We start from the raw sequence: 16,421 nt of genomic DNA on the forward strand, positions 1-16,421 counted from the left end.
TTGTGCCCCTTGCCTTCTCCTTCCTGTAGTGGTCTGTTCTCCAGAGAGCATGGGGCAGGGCTTGGAGGCTGGGCAAGAACCTCTCCTCCTCAGCCACCCCACTCCCCTCCCACCCCCTTCTGCATCCTTAGCACAGGAGACCCCCTCACTGCTGCAGCCATCAGAAACATGTGCAGCAAGAGCCAGCTGCCAGTGCCACCACCATTCAGCCCAGGAGACAGGTGACATGTGTGAGACACACTGCTTTATCAAAAGAGGGCAACGATGGGAGGGTTGCTGCGGGCACTTGGCTGAAGCCAATCCACCTCCCTCCTCCCCACTCTACCTCCACTTTTGAGCGTGGAAAAGTCTAGAGACTTACAAAAATTAGATCTGGGTACAGCCTTGAAGATGATTTATTCCAGTGGCTTCCAAACACTTTAAATTAATTTTCAGTTATGTGGGTAAAATTTTAACTGATCCCCTCCCTAAAAAATGGGTATGCAGATTTTTTTCTATGAAAGATCTAGTGCAACCTTTCCTTTCTAGATGGGTAAACTGAGGCCCATGGAGTGGATGTGGTCTCCTGGCGGTATCTCAGGAGTTGGTGGAGTTGGGACTAGAGCCCTGGTCCCCTAATGTGGCTCTTTCCACCAGCCTCCACACTGAGGGGGTGACTGCAAAACCTGAGGTGGGGCTCTGCATCTCAGACTCAAAGAAGAAGAAGGCAGGGTGGAGCACATGTGGCATAAGTGGAAAAGGAATCCTGGGCCGATCCAGGAACTCTGTAAATTTATGTCCTGATCCAACTTCCTAAGAATTGGTTCTTGGAATAAGGCTAGTAGCTATAACGCAGACTTTCTGTTGGAGAAAATTAAAATATTATTTTTGCCTTTTGTTTTTGAGAGGTGCCAAGAACCGTCAGGCTTTGGGAGTCCCAGAGGAAGGAAATGTGAGCCTCGAATAATCAGACCTTGGAGGATGTCTGTGAATCATGTTCCCACTGTGAGTCGTGGCCTGAGACCTTCCCCAAAGCAAACTTGCCTGGCCTTTCCTGCTTTCTCCACCTTGCCTTGCCTTTCTTTTCTCCCCAGTCTTTTAACCCTGTCTAGTTTGCACCCACAGAAATCACAGCATGAATGGTAAGGCCTTACTTTAGGGCAGCAGTCCCGGCCTGTTCCCAGGACACTGGTTCCACAAGAGAAGTGGAGTATCTGGCAATTCGGTCCACATCGGCGTATTACAGTCTCCATCTGGACTGAACATGTCCTGGCCAGCTGACAAGACAGCATCGCCTCTCTCCAGGCTCTGAGTTCACCTGAACATATGCCTTCAGTCCTGGAGATAGAGAGGAGTCGGGGCCATGGCAGCATGGTATAGTTCGGAAAATCTCTGGTCAGAGTCAGGTCCCTGGTTTTAGCACCAAGCATTTGATAGCTCGCCTTCTCATTTCTTCACCTGGTGAACTCCTACCCAACCTTCAAGGGCCACCACAAAAATTCCCTTCCCCAGCCCACTCCTCCCCAAGAGAGCTAATTTAGTTCTCTCCTCTAGTTCTCACTGCATTTTACTTTTATTCTATCAACACACACTTGAATTGAAGCAGAAGAACCTATTGGGAATTTAATGTATCACAATAGTTTATTAAGAAATTAATTTATGTCATTTATTGCTCTTGTTGACTCACCAGAAAAGAACAAAAGCTGTCTTGACATGAGCCCCACCCACTGGAAGGTAGCTCAATTTTCTTCTTGTGGTCAATAAGGGTTCTCCAGCCCCTTAAGAAGCAATAAACAATTCTCCCTGTTTCTGGGTCTGAGAGAGGAAGTTGAATGGGCTGGGAGGGGACCCTGGTGTGAGAATGGGCTGCCCCCAAGACAACCGCTAAACCAGACTCTGTGTTTAGAAACCAGTAGAGGCAGTTAAACCAGATTATCCCAGCGGGGAGGAGAACGGGTCTTGGTGCTCCAAGGTAGAGGTAAAGATGTTTTTAGGTAAAGAACATTTGTCTTTAGAAAGCGTACACCATGCAGTGCAGACCACTGAACACAGTGTCTTCCTGAAATCACACAGCCGACTCATCCCACGCTAGCACTGAAAGAGACATATTTTTTAACATCCGGTACCCAGGGTGGTGTGGGGGGGTTCCAAGCCCCCTGCTCACAGGGCTGGGAGGGCCAGGCCTGCATCTTGTGTCACCAGGAGCAACAGCTACCATGGCAACTAGAGGCTGCACAACCCCCTTTTTAGACTGCTAAGTCCCTAGAGGGCCTTTTGCAAACCCAAGGGAGAGGAGAAAGCAAGGATATGGCGATATGAGGATACAAATATACAGGATACATTCCTCCTTGCTTAAGGAAGGTCCAAAATGATTCCATTTCCTTTTAATAAAAGCAACTCACGCACGCAGTGAAAACTGAAATAGTACAAGAGAGTAGACAAGGAGACGAGTATCCCTCTCTCCTCAGCCACTGGTCTCACTTTCCACAGGTGATACCATTAGTGGTGTTTGTTTGTGTATGTACACATGACATCTGATTACAGAGCTGCCACACACACACACACACACACACACACACACACACACACACACGCCAGAATGTACTGTTCTGTCCTTTGCCTTCCGTCGTCTGCTTTGAAGGTTGTTCTACGTCAGCTAACTCAGTGCGACCTCATTCTTTTTAATGGCTGAAACCACCCCATTTCTGGTCCCCTTTCAATGGATTCAGTCTGACTTAGACACCCTCAGGAGTGTGACATTAACTGCACCCAAATGTCATGGTATTATTTCATTCCTATACTTACATAGGCATTTACTATTCCTCGTATTGCCAAGATTTGTATCTGCATCTCTCTCCCTCTGAAGAGGTGAGCCCCCTAAAAGCAAGGTCTGAGATGGAAAGTAGTTTAGCAGTGGCCGAGGAATGGGGGGTGGGGTGTGGACAACTATGAAGGGGACACAGAGGGAGCTCCTTTGCAGTGACAGAAAAGCTCCATGTCTCGATTGTATGATGGCCACACAAATCTATACCTGTGATAGCAGTACATAGAACTACACACACACACACACATACCCCTGTACACACATTAATTAGTACATGTAAACACTGTGTGTTTGTACCAATGTCAGTTTCCTGGTTTTAATATTATACTGTAATTTTATTCTAGATGCTGCCACTGGGGAAAACTGTGTGAAGGGCACTTGGGACCTTTCTGTACCAGATTTACAACTTCTTGTGAATCTATAGTTATTTCAAGGTGGAAAGCTAAAAGGTCGGAGTCTGTGGCATCCTGGCATTCTGTTCCCAGGCTCTGGTGCAAGCCCTGGCACAGAGAGGTGCTGGGTAAATATAAGCTAAAGGAGTGGAGAGTCTCTCCTTTCTGGGCCTCAGTTTCCCCATCTGTACAATGAAGCCTGTGGACTAAACAGTCTTCACATTTCCAGTCCCCACTTTCTGTTCTGTGCAGCGGCATGTGGTCCTGCCTGTGAAACCAGTCAGCTGACTCTCTGAGCACTGACCCCTCACACTCTCCCTGCTCTCCCTCCCACCCCACAGGCCCCATAGGTGGATACCCCACATGTCTCCAGCAGAATATAATAATAGTGTGACAAAATTAGTAGTCAAACTAAAATCGAAGGTGTAGCACTTTTTGAAAACTGATCTTTCTGCATACCTCTGACATGAGCAGTGGAAGAATGTGTCAGATGTGTGTAACTAAGCCTGGTTTGCCCTGTAGGCTGAAAGCACACAGCCAAGTAAAAGAATCGTGTGATAATTAAGTCTGGGGTCTCTGGACGCCAAGGCTCACCTTCCTCCAAACGAGGCTGCCTTTCCATTACCTCTGTCGACCAAGCCCTGGACTTGCTGGGATTTGAAGGAGACACTGGCTTGTCATGGACAGTGTTGGTGCTGCATCCAGAGCACCTTTCATAATTTCTGGGCCCCTGTCCACAGCAGCACTCCCACCTCTTCTGGGGGAGCTGCCCTCGGCTGCTGGAGTGAAGAATGCAGGGCATGCCTGGAAGTAGGCATCCTCCTTCTCTCCCAGCGGGTGGTGGGCCACAGCATGCAAGCCCAGCTCAGCTTGGGACATCTGAGGTGTTCTTCCCTGTGGGATCGGCAGAAGCTGCCCTCATAGGCCTTTGTCTGAGGGGCCCCAGGCTTTGTCCTGCTTCCCCATCTCCTTACCTATGTCCCCTAAGAGCTTAATAAATGGTTTGCTACAAATTCATGCCTCACTATCTGCTTCAGGGCAACCCATTTGAGCAATGCTATCCCTCAACAGTTCTAGCCATTGAGACTTTTCTCTATGCCACTCCTAAAGGAAGGAGACTCCCAGACTGAGACTCAGTGAGTAAAAGATGGTTAGAGGAGCAGAGAGCTAGGCCTAAAGAGGAAGAAGAAGTAGTTTCTCCATCAAAGCTAACATCAGCTACAAGTTTAACTTGCTATTGACAAACCATGACCCAGCAAGAGGTCTAGGACCCTCCAGAAAAGCTGGGGAGAGGAGTCTCGTTTTGCCTCTCTTGGCCAGTTTGGCCTCTACATGAAGCTGGCCTGTTGACCTTTGCCCCCCACTCTCTGTTTCATCTTCCACTCCCCTCCCTGCCACCCCCCAGCTTTAGGCACCAGGGTTCTCTCCAGACTATATTATTTAAGTAGTGCTATTAAGGTAAGAATACATATAATGAACTACAAATACTTCAAATGTGCAATTTGATATGCTTTGACATATGTAGAGATCCATGAAACTGTCACCACGATGAAGACAGTGAACATATCCATCACCCCCAAAAGTGCCCACTGGCTTTTTATTTTTATTTATTTATTTTTTTTGTGGTATGTGGGCCTCCCTCTGTTGTGGCCTGTCCCGTTGCGGGGCACAGGCTCCGGACGCGCAGGCCCAGCGGCCACGGCTCACAGGCCCAGCCGCTCCGCGGCACGTGGGATCCTCCCAGACCGGGGTGCGAACTCGGTTCCCCTGCAACGGCAGGCGGACGCGCAACCACTGCGCCACCAGGGAAGCCCCTGCCCACTGGCTTTGAATCTTGAGTCAGTGTCAGAAAGACACAGCAATGTGACAGTATCAACAGTGAGAGTCCAGGGACGGGGTGCCAGGTTGCATCCTGATCACACTGTTCCTGAAGGTGAATTTGCTGCATTCCTAGCCACTAGTTTCCTCTTGGTGTGTAATGATTCTTACGCCGGCTTTCTAAGTTTCCATCAATTCTGTTAATGTACCAGTAGTCTTCTAATCAGTGTTGCTTAAGTTACCCAGAGCTGCTGTCTGTTGCTCATAAAACCTTGACTGGCAGATGGTGGGGGTAGAGGGTGATTGTAAACAGATCACTGGACAGAGAGTTCTAGGCAGGGGCTGCCCCAGGGCCCTTTAAATCCATCAAGACAGGTTGCTCCAGAAGGTTGCCTCCCACCTAGGGTCCAGCTCCTGCATGAGCCCTTTATAGCTCTCAAGTGGGGTTGCTTAGGACCAGGACCAGAGACACGGCTCAGCTCTCCCACCTGACCTCTGCTCTCACATGGGAGCTTATGGGGACACCAGACTGCCCTGCCCCTGCCTGCTAATGTAATAATAATAATAAGGCAACTACTCAATAATAATTGAGGCAGATCAGAGTGGAGTCTGGGAGTGCAGCCTTTCAGATTGGCAGGCCTGAATTCTTAATCCTGGCTCTGTTATTTTAATTGCATGTACTCAGGTCTCTGTTTCCTCATCTGCAAAATATAATAGCACCCACCTCATAGACTGTGCTGAGATTTAATGAGATGATCCATGTACAGTGAGTGCTTAGGTGTGTGCCTGACTATGATAAAGCTACCTGATATTTGTTTTGTCAGGTAGGGTAAGACATGCAGACATAGAAACAACTGTCACAAAGGAAGAAGAGTGTTATACTCACAGATCCCTAGAAACAGGAGGCACCCCACGCCTCGCAGGACCACATGGGGTAACACCAGGGCCAGTCAGGACAGAGAGAGCAGAGGAAACTGGGCAAGAGCCTTTACTGCAGTTTCCATGGGAAGGATGGGTGAGGCAGGGTAAGCAGGCTTAGGACTGGCCAGTTTGAATAATTCTAGCAGGCTCTGGGGCGCAGGGGCTGTCCCTAGCTATCTGGTACTTGCTCCTGGAATGATTAGGGCAGGAGGACAGATACAGCAATCCCTCAGCCACCAAAGGGCTACATGAGGACATCTGTGAGGCCAGCGAGGCTGTTAGGGCTGAAAGTCATCGCCCAAGAGACTCAGCTCCCTTTGTGGATCTGGAAGCCCAGTGGGGGCCATGGTCTGGACACAGAAGCAGCAAGGGTCAAGGACCTGTGGGGATGTGCAGGAGGGGAGGAGAGGCTGGCCGCGTGTGTGTGCATATGCTTGTACGCATTGAGTGGTGGCAGGTGAGCAAGGGGCCTCGGAAGCAGATGCATTAAATCAAGGACACATTTCCAAATCCTTGCCCCACCGTGTTCACCTGAAGAAAAGGTATGATTTGTACATTCTGCAGGACCCCATACATGGGCACCGTTGGTCAACAGCAAACTTACCTGATAATGGGCTGTATCATTATTTCCTGGGGTTTCTCTTGTCTTGATGGAGCCTTGCCACCTTAGCTAAAACAGACATGCTCTTTCTCTGTTCTCCCCTTGTATGAGTCTCACTTCCCCACGTCATCAGGCAGGTTGCTGAGGGCCAGCAAGGGCTTGCCTGGGCCTGCCTCTTGTCATCATTCACCTGGACAGGGACAGAGCTTTCAGGCTCAGTCAAAACCACTGTTCACACCCTCATCAGTTGAGAAAGATCAAGGGAGCCTTGAAAAATCAAGGGGCCTCAAATCCAAATCGGAAGTGAAAGGACCCCTTTTTGTCCTCTTGAGGCTGAACTGTCCCAGACACAGGGAGACCAGGACTTTCTCTGTTTAGCACTGAATGGCCTGTGCCCCACAAAACTCCTGGACCCAGGCTAGCTGGGACAGTTGGTCCCCCTACTTGGACACTAGTGATCCTTGTCCTTCAAGCCTTTGCCCAGGACTTCTGAGGGCAACTGGCAGGGAACAGATCCTCCTGTGGGACCTGCTGTGTCTACACCAAGGTGTCCCAGGCACAAGTCCCACTCACAGCTCCCTGCCTGTTAGCTCTTGGCACCCGCAGCAGGTTCAATTCCTCAGAACTCTGGGTTAGATCCCATCAGCTGGAGTGACTCAGAGGGCCACCAAGGCACCAGAAGATCATGCTGATGGAATGACATGATGTCAGTAAGGAAACAGATTGAATGAGGTTCTGTTGAAAGGCGAGATCTTGGCTTGGGACAAGCAATGTGACAGGATGCTCCAGGAGACAGGAGGCTTGCATGTGTGTGATGAAGACAGGAACAGACGACCTCCCCCACATGGCTAAGAGCTTATCAGACAGCTGCATGCTCAGGCAGTGGTCCATGAGCCAGAACTGCCAAATAAGACTTACCAGCAGACACAGTGCACTGCTAAACTAAGATGGAAATGCTGTAAAGACTCTGGTTTCTGTAGAAAAATTAAAATGTCAGCTAAGAATTTGAAAGCAAGGGGGCAAAGATAAGGAAGGTGGGTCTGAAAGAATTCAGAAGCAAGTCAGAAAAGCCCAGCCTGGCTTGAGCTGAATGAACAGAGGCGTAGGAGGAGAGAACAATGAGAAGGTAAGGCCCTGGGTCCTGGGAGAGGGACATCTCCACCGAGGGGAGGGGCAACTCACTGAGAACCAAACGCCCACCTGACCAAGGCCTAGCCCCAGTACAGAGCTTTACAGTTAGCAAAAGCCTCCACAAGCATGTGGTCATTTGATTTGATCTTCACAGTGACTCTGTGATGTAGGAAGGCAGTGGTCACCCCACTTTATGGGTGACATCAAGAGAAACACTCCCATAGTCGCAGTGATGAGCCTCATGAGACTTCAAACGCAGACGGAAAAGTTTGGAGAGGGCCTCCATGGTGGCGCAGTGGTTGAGAGTCTGCCTGCTAATGCAGGGGACACGGGTTTGAGCCCTGGTCTGGGAAGATCCAACATGCCGCGGAGCAACTAGGCCTATGAGCCACAACTACTGAGCCTGCGCGTCTGGAGCCTGTGCTCCGCAACAAGAGAGGCCGCGATAGTGAGAGGCCCGTGCACCGCAATGAAGAGTGGCCCCCGCTTGCCACAACTAGAGAAAGCCCTCGCACAGAAACGAAGACCCAACATGGCAAAAATAATAAATTAATAAACTCCTACCCCCAACATCTTCTTTAAAAAAAAAAAAGTTTGGAGAGATCACCGCCTACCTTGGCCACCATTGTGTCAGCTCACATCTTCTGTTACACTGTGATGGTGGCTGGTCCAAGCTGCCCGGGTTTTCCATCCTTGTCTGCAAAATCTTCAAAAATCCACCCTACGCGGTCCCTGATCCCTAAAGCAAAAACACAATCACTGAAGCATGTATAGCTCAGGTTCATGGAAGAACTGGGAACAGTTGGAACAAAATGAAAAGCAAGAGGCTCATTTCAGCCAAAAAATCATTAAGGGCTTGGAAGCAAGCAGAGGACGTGCTCTCGGCCTTTGTGTCAACAGAGTTCTACAGATTGACTGTGCACCGGCTACGAGCTAGACCCTGGTCAGACACAGAAATGAGTAAGACACACATCGTAACTGTGAGAATCTTCCTATCCAGAAGGGAGCAGACACAAAATGGACGAAGAGCAATCATTGTGGCTAAGATTATAGCTATTATCTGCTGAGCGTGAGCCCATGCCGGGTCAACACTTGGTGTTATCTCGTTTAACTGCCACCACAACCTGGTGGGACAGCACTGTGATCAGTTGAAACTGCATGTGAGGCAACGGGCCTGGGCAACAGTGAGCAGGTGATAAATACTAGCTATGGTTTAAAATAACTAATATTCCTGTTTTAGAGAAGAGAGAAATGAAGCTTAAAGGGGTTAAAGTGATAGGCCCAGGATCTCATGCTCTGTACTGTTTGATTCCAAAGTCCGTTAATCTTGATACCATTGATACCAGTGGTTCTTTTTTTTTTTTAACTTTTTATTTTATATTGGGGTATAGTTGATTAACAACATTGTGATAGTTTCAGGTATACAGCAACGTGATTCAGTTACACATATATATGTATCTATTCTTTTTCAAATTCTTTTCCCATTTAGGTTGTTACATAATGTTGAGCAGCATTCCCTGTGCTATCCAGTAGGTCCTTGTTGGTTATCCATATTAAATACAGCAGTGTGTACATGTCAATCTCAAACTCCTGACACCAGTTGTTCTTAAATTTGTTTGTTAAAAATACTGTTTCTTGGCCTTCCTGTTGGAGGTTTAGATTTTGTCAGTTTGATGGGGGCAGGGTGGTCATGATGACAAGAAGAGGTATAACTGGTGTTTAAGAGCCAGGGCTTTGGTCTGAGAACCAACTCTGCTCCTTACTAGCCTTGTGACCTTGCTTAATCTCACCAAGAAAGTTTCTTGGTCTGTAAAATGGGGTAGTAATTGTTACCCATTATGCTAATATCCCCTAAAGGCAGTTTAATAAAATGGTTGAGAGCATCAACTCCAGAGTCAAACTGCCCAAATTCAAATCTGGTTCCACCACTTACCAGCTCTATGACCTTGTGCTTTTCTGTGCCTCAGTTTCTTCATCTATAAGATGACAGTGATACTAGTATCCTCCTCAAAGGGCTGTTAGATTTTAAAGTGTTCATACTCGTAAAGTTTAGAACAGGGCCTGGTGAGCAGTAAGGGCTCAATCAGTGTCAGCTGCTGCTATCATTAATATTATTATTACCATCATCACCATCCTGGCAAGAGGACAAGAGGCTTTAACTAAGGCAGTGGTCGTAGGACTAGATAAGAAGGAACATGGGCACAGAATTCAAAAGATGAGCTCTGAGGAGAAGGAAGAATAAGAAAAGGAGAATGCACTGACCTTTGTCCCCATACTGGTGGTGAGGGCAGTGGGTGGACCTGGGGCAGTCCTGGTCATGCCACTGGCTTTCAGGGTGACCCTGAGCAAGGCCTCCCCTCTTGTGACCTCTGTCTCATCATCTGTAAAGTGAGGGGATTGGGGTCAGCCTAGCTCGTAGATCTCCTCCAATTTTAACACACTGAGAGTCTAGGAAATTTCACAGTTTAAAACATTTTAATGTTTTTTAAAAATGCTGTTGTGTGCTGGTGGGTTAGGGCATCCTCCTGTATTCACAAGTTGTAATATTTTAGGCTTTCTGAAGGCCACATTGATTTTCAACACCACACGGGAACAGATCTATGAAACCTGGGCAGGGGAGGCTGTTTTGTGACTGAAAGTGAAGCCCAAAGGCTACTGGTTGACACATCCTCCAGACCCCATCTTGGTGACCCAGACCAGAAAACTCATCTGACAACCCCTGCCTCCTTCAAGAAATGTCAGTGACCGCTGGGAAGTTTGTAAGAAGTTTGGCCCTATCCCCATCTCCTGCCACCTACATAGGGACAAAGTACCCAGGATTGAGGAAGCCCAGTCAATGGAACTGGCCACCGGGGTTAGTTGCCTGCTCAGCTCACTCCTGCAGAGCTGAATAAGGATGTAAGGAACCCCAACCCACTCTAGTAGAGACAAATCCAGAAACCTGCCTCCAGACTCCTAGTCATTCCTTCAAAGCAAGAACACAGAGATGTCCAGAGCAGCCGAGGTATTTGGCAGTAAACTCTGCCTTTGCTCCTGAGTGGGCTAATTTAGTATTAGTTTTCCAGCCGATGTTGAAATGGTAAAGTCGCTCACCCCTGCTACAGTTAGTGATGCATATGGGAGACCAGGCCCTTCCCATGACTCATGGAACACGCTCCACAGAGAAGGAAAATTCTCTTTCCATAGTGGGAGAGGTACTCTGCCTAAAAGAATTATATTAAAAACCAACCCCCCCCCAAAATCTACAGAGCCAAAGCTACTGCCAGTTCTTTGTGCTGCTAAACACAGACCCTGAGGAGACTGACAAATATTTATCAGGGTCTCTTTATGCATTTTGACCTGTGAAGGACTCAGAGCTTGATGTAGAATTAGGTTGGAGAGCTGGAAGGTGCTGGAATTTTGGGTTGAAGTAGGCAGCTAAAAACAAAAGAGTTGTGGAGTAGATGTGGAGGATCCAAGATGATGGTGGCAAGCTGGCCAAAGAAGGGAAGTTTCTAAGTATGTTGGGGAATTTAGAAAATCACACACATACTCAGAAAAGACCTGAGAAGATCCTAAACCTCCACTTCTGGCTAATTTCTAGACTTGGTACAAGCAAGAAGTGAAGGCTAAGGCTAAACAGCTTGCCACAGCACAGAGCTAATCTGTGAAGACTAGGAGAAGTGGTTTGCTTGTTTGCTTGTTTGTTTGTTTTTAGCTCCTAACATTCAAGGAAATCTCTGTCAAAACACTAGCTAACCATAAGCTAAAGGAATGTAGACTTCAACAACAAAACATGGCAAGGAATATAATCTTTGAAAAAATAATTTGGAAAAGTCACTAAACCATAGGTGACTGAAGCTTCAAAGAGACAATCAAAAATGGCAAATCCTGGGGAAGAGGAGATTTAATTTCCAAAGTTTCCACATTGTAACATTCAAATGTTCAGTTTTCAACAAAAGTCACAAGACATACAAAGAAGCAGTAAATCCAGGCATTGGACAAAAAGACATAGACTTTATATCAATTATCTTTAATATGATCAGAGAGCTAAAGGAAACCATGATCAAAGAACTAAAAGAAAGTAGGAAAATAAAGAACAAAATGAGAATACCAATAAAGAGATACAAATTATGAAAAGGAACCAAATAGAAATTCTGGAGCTGAAAGATACGATACTTAAATGAGAAATTCACTAGAGGGGTTCAACAGATCTGAACGGGCAGAAGAATCAATGAACCTGAAGATAAGATTATTAAAATTATAAAAGTCTGAAGAACAGAAATAAAAAGTATAAAGGAAAGTGAACAAAGCCTAATGGACCCATGGGACACCATCAAATGTACCAACACACACATTTTGGGAGTCCTAGTAGGATGTGAGAAAAAGAAAGAAGTAGAAAGAATATTTGAAGAAATAATGGCTGAATACTCGCCAAATTTTATTAAAGACATGGATCTTCATATCCAAGAAGCTCAATGACCTCCAGGTATGATAAACTCAAAGAGATCCATACTAAGTGCTATAGATTGAATGTTTGTGTCCCCACCTTCTCCAAATTCATTTTGAAATCCTAACCCCCAATGTGATGGTATTAGGAGGTGGGGCCTATGGTAGGTGATTAGGTCATGAGAGTTTTTCCCTCATGAATGGGATTAATGCCCTTATAAAAGAGAACTCTGAGAACTCCCTTGACTCTTCTGCCATGTGAGGACACAGTGAGAAGATGGCTGTCTATGAACCAGAAGCAGACTCTCACCAGAGAGTGAATCTGCCAGCACCGTGATCTTGGACTTCCCAGCCTCCAGAACTGTGAGAAATAAATTTCTGTTGTTTTTAAGCCATGTAATCTATGGCATTCTGCTATAGCAGCCCAACAGATTAAGACACTGAGACATAATCAAACTGTTGAAAGACAAAGAGAGAATCTTAAAAGCAGCAAGAGAGAAGTGACTTATTATGTACAACAGATCCTGAATAAGATTAGCAGCCTATTTCTTGTAAGAAACCATGGAGCCAAAGGCAGTGGGATGACATAATTAAGTGCTGAAAGAAAAAGAGCTGTCAATTGAGAATTCTACATGTGGCAAAATTATCCTTCAAATATGAGGGAGAAATTAAGGCATTCACAGATAAAAGCTGAGGGAGTTCCTTATCAGTAGATGTGACCAACAAGAAATGCTAAAGGGAGTCTTTCAAGTTGAAATAAAAGGAGAGTTGGTAGTAACACAAAGCTGTATGAAGAAATATAGGTCTCCAGTATAAGTAACTACATGGGTAAACATGAAAGCCAGCATTACTGTAGTTTTAGTTTCTAACTCCACTTTTTATTTCCTACATGATTAAAAGAAAATGCATTTTAAAAACTATAAATCTATTATTGAGCACACAGTGTATAAAGATGTGATTTGTAACAACATTAACATAAAGGGGTGAAGACAGAGCTCTATAAGAGCAGAGTTTTTGTATGCTGCTGAAGTTGGTATCGATTCAAACTAGATCATTATAAATTTAATGTTATATGTAATCCCTTTTATAACTACTAAGAAAATATCTAAAAATTATACACAAAGGGAAATTAGAAGTGAATCAAAAAAGTTCACTACAAAAATCACTAAACACAAAAGAAAAGAGTAGTAGAGGGAATGAGAGACAAAAAGATATTAGACATACAGAAAATAGCAAAGTAGCAGAAGTAAGTCCTTCCTTATCAGTAATTGCTTTAAATGTAAGTGGATTATATTCTCCAACCAAAAGGCAGAGATTGGTAGAATGAGTGAAAACAAACAGGATCCAATTATATGCTGTCAAAAAAGATTCACTTTAGATCTAAAGGCATACATATGTTGAAAGTAAAAGAATATAGAAAGATATTCCATGCAAAGAGTACCAAAAGAGATGTGGGCGGCTATCTGCTATCAGATAAAATAGACTTTAATTGAAAAACTGTTACAAGAGAAAAAGCAGAACATATATTCACAAAAGGGTCAATTCATCAAGAAGATATAACAATTATAAATATATACACACAAAATACCAGAGCTCCCAAATATATGGTGAAAATGTTGAAGGAATAGAAGGAATAATAATAGAGACTTCAATATCCCACTTTCAATAATGTATTAAACATCTAAATAGAAGATTAATAAGGAAATAGAACAGAAAGAAAATTGAACAACACTATAATCAAACTAGACCTAACAGACATATATGGGATATTCCAACCAACAATGGCAAAATACCTGTTCTTCTCAAGTGCACATAGAACACTCATCAAACTAGACAATATATCAGTCCACAAAAAAAGTCTCAGTAAATTTTAAAAGATTGAAATCATTCAAAATATTATCTCCAAACACAACAGAAAAGAACAAGAAATCAATAACAGAAGTAAAACTGGAAAATTCATCAATATGGGGAAATTATACTATGCACTTTGAAACAACCAATGGATCAAAGAAGAAATTACAAGGGAAATTAAAAAATACTTAGAGACAAATGAAAATGAACATACAATATACCAAAATGTCTTGGATGCCATGAAAGCAGTGCTGAGAGGGAAATTTACAGCAGTAAATGCCTTCATTAAAAAGAAGAGGACTTCCCTGGTGGCGCAGTGGTTGAGGGTCCACCTGCCAGTGAAGGGAACGTGGGTTTGAGCCCTGGTCCGGACGGATCCCACATGCTGTGGAGCAACTGAGCCCATGAACCACGGCTACTGAGCTTGCGCTCTAAAGCCTGCGAGCCACAACTGCTGAGTCCGTGTGCCACAACTACAGAAGCCCACACACCTAGAGCCCATGCTCCGCAACAAAGAGAAGCTACCGCAATGAGAAGCCTGCACACTGCAACAAAGAGTAGCCCCTACTCACCACAACTAGACAAAGCCCGTGCGTAGCAATGAAGACCCAACGCGGCCAAAAATAAAAATTAATTAATTAATTAAAAAAATAAAAAGAAGAAACATCTTAAATAAATAATTTAGGGACTTCCCTGGTGCCCGTGCTTCCAATGCAGGGGACATGGGTTCCACCCCCGGTCGGGGAACTAGGATCCCACATGCCATGTGATGCAGCCAAAAAATAAAAAATAATAATAATTATTTAACATTACACCTTAGCCCTTTCCTCAGCTGCTGCTAAGGTGCTCGGTCCTTCCAAGGAAGCTAAGGCTGCATTGGGGTGAGGCCCTCACTTCATCCGGCGACTAGCACTGCACCTGGTAGCCCCTGCCTAGCACTGGCCCACACCATGGCCTCCATCTCGGAGTTCGCCTGCATCTACTCAGCCCTCATCCTGCACGACTATGAGGTGATGGTCAAAGAGGATAAGATCAATGCCCTCATTAAAGCAGCTGGTGTAAATGTTGAACCTTTCGGGTCAGGGTTGTTTGCAAAGGCTTTGGCCAATGTCAACATCGGGAGCCTCATCTGCAATGTGGGGGCAGGCGGACCTGCCCCAGCAGCTGGTGCTACACTAGCAGAAAGTCCTGCCCCCTCCACCACTGCTGCCCCAGCTGAGGAGAAGTAAGTGGAAGAAAAGAAAGAAGAATCTGAATGACATGGGCTTTGGTCTTTTTGACTAAACCTCTTTAGTAACATGTTCAATAAAAAGCTGAGCTCTTAAAAAAAAATTACACCTTAAAGAACTAGAAAAAGGAGAACACGGTCAACACAAAGCTAAAAGGAGGAAGGAAATAATAAATATTAGAGTGAAGATAACAGACTTAGAGAATAGGAAAATAGAATCAATGAAAATAAAGTTAGTCCTTTGAAAAAATCAACAAAATTGACAAACCTTTAGCTAGAATGACAGAAAGAGAATGAGAAGATTCAAATAACTAAAATCAGAAATGAAAATGAGGACATTACTACCTACTTTACAGAAATAAAAATAATTATAAGAGAATACTATGAACCATTGTATGCCAACAAATTAGACCTAGATGAAATGGACAAGTTCCTAGAAACACAGATACCAAAAACAGACTCAAGAAGAAATAGAAAATCTTGACAGACCTATAACCAATACAGATTTAATCAGTAATCAAAAACCTCCCAAGAAAGAAAAGTTCAGGACCAGATGGCTTCACGAGTGAATCTACCAAAGATTTAAAGAAAAATTAACGACAATCCTTCACACAACTCTTCCGAAAAAAAAGAAAAGAAGGGAATACCTCCTAATTCATTTTATGAGGTCAGATAAACACATTACAAGAAAAGAAATCATGGCTCAATATCCTTTATGAATGTAGGTGCAAAAATCCTTAACAAAGTACTAGCAAACAGAATCCAGCAGCATATTGAAAAGATTAGACACCATGTCCAGGAAGGATATATCCCAAGAATGCAAGTGTGGATCAACATAAGAAAATCAATCAGTGTGATACACCACATTAATAAAATAAATGAAAAAACCATATTATCATCTCAATTGATGCAGAAAAAGCATTTGACAAAACTCAAACACCCTTTCATGATAAAAACACTCAAAAACTAGAATTGATTGGAACTTTCTCAACATGATAAAGGGCATTTATAAAAACCCCACAGCTAGCATCATACTCAATGGTGAAACACTGAAAGCTTTCCCCCTAAGATCAGGGAGTAGATAAAGATGATAACTTCTTCATCATCATTATCACCATTGCTATTCAACATTTACTGGAAGTTCTAGTCAGAGTAATTAAGCAAGAAAAAGAAATTAAATGCACCCAGAAGGAAAAGAAGTCAACCTATCTGTATTTGCAGACGACATGGTCCTATATATAGAAATCT

General features: G+C 44.6%; 1 protein-coding gene across 1 annotated transcript; it reads left to right on the forward strand.

Annotated features, from left to right (window-relative positions):
* The first annotated feature begins 14,895 nt into the window (after window positions 1-14,895).
* LOC102991716 (60S acidic ribosomal protein P1-like) lies at window positions 14,896-15,665 on the forward strand. Its single transcript, XM_055088786.1, has one exon. It carries the CDS (start codon window positions 14,896-14,898, stop codon window positions 15,172-15,174), a length of 279 nt encoding a protein of 92 aa, XP_054944761.1. The 3' UTR covers window positions 15,175-15,665.
* The last annotated feature ends 756 nt before the right edge of the window (window positions 15,666-16,421 follow it).

This window comes from Physeter macrocephalus, chromosome 11 (genome assembly GCF_002837175.3).
Source record: "Physeter macrocephalus isolate SW-GA chromosome 11, ASM283717v5, whole genome shotgun sequence".
In the NCBI taxonomy this organism is placed as follows: domain Eukaryota; kingdom Metazoa; phylum Chordata; class Mammalia; order Artiodactyla; family Physeteridae; genus Physeter; species Physeter macrocephalus.

Bases quoted from the DNA above. Each gene is read 5' to 3' on its own strand.
- LOC102991716 (XM_055088786.1), top strand. From the start codon at position 14,896: ATGGCCTCCATCTCGGAGTTCGCCTGCATCTACTCAGCCCTCATCCTG.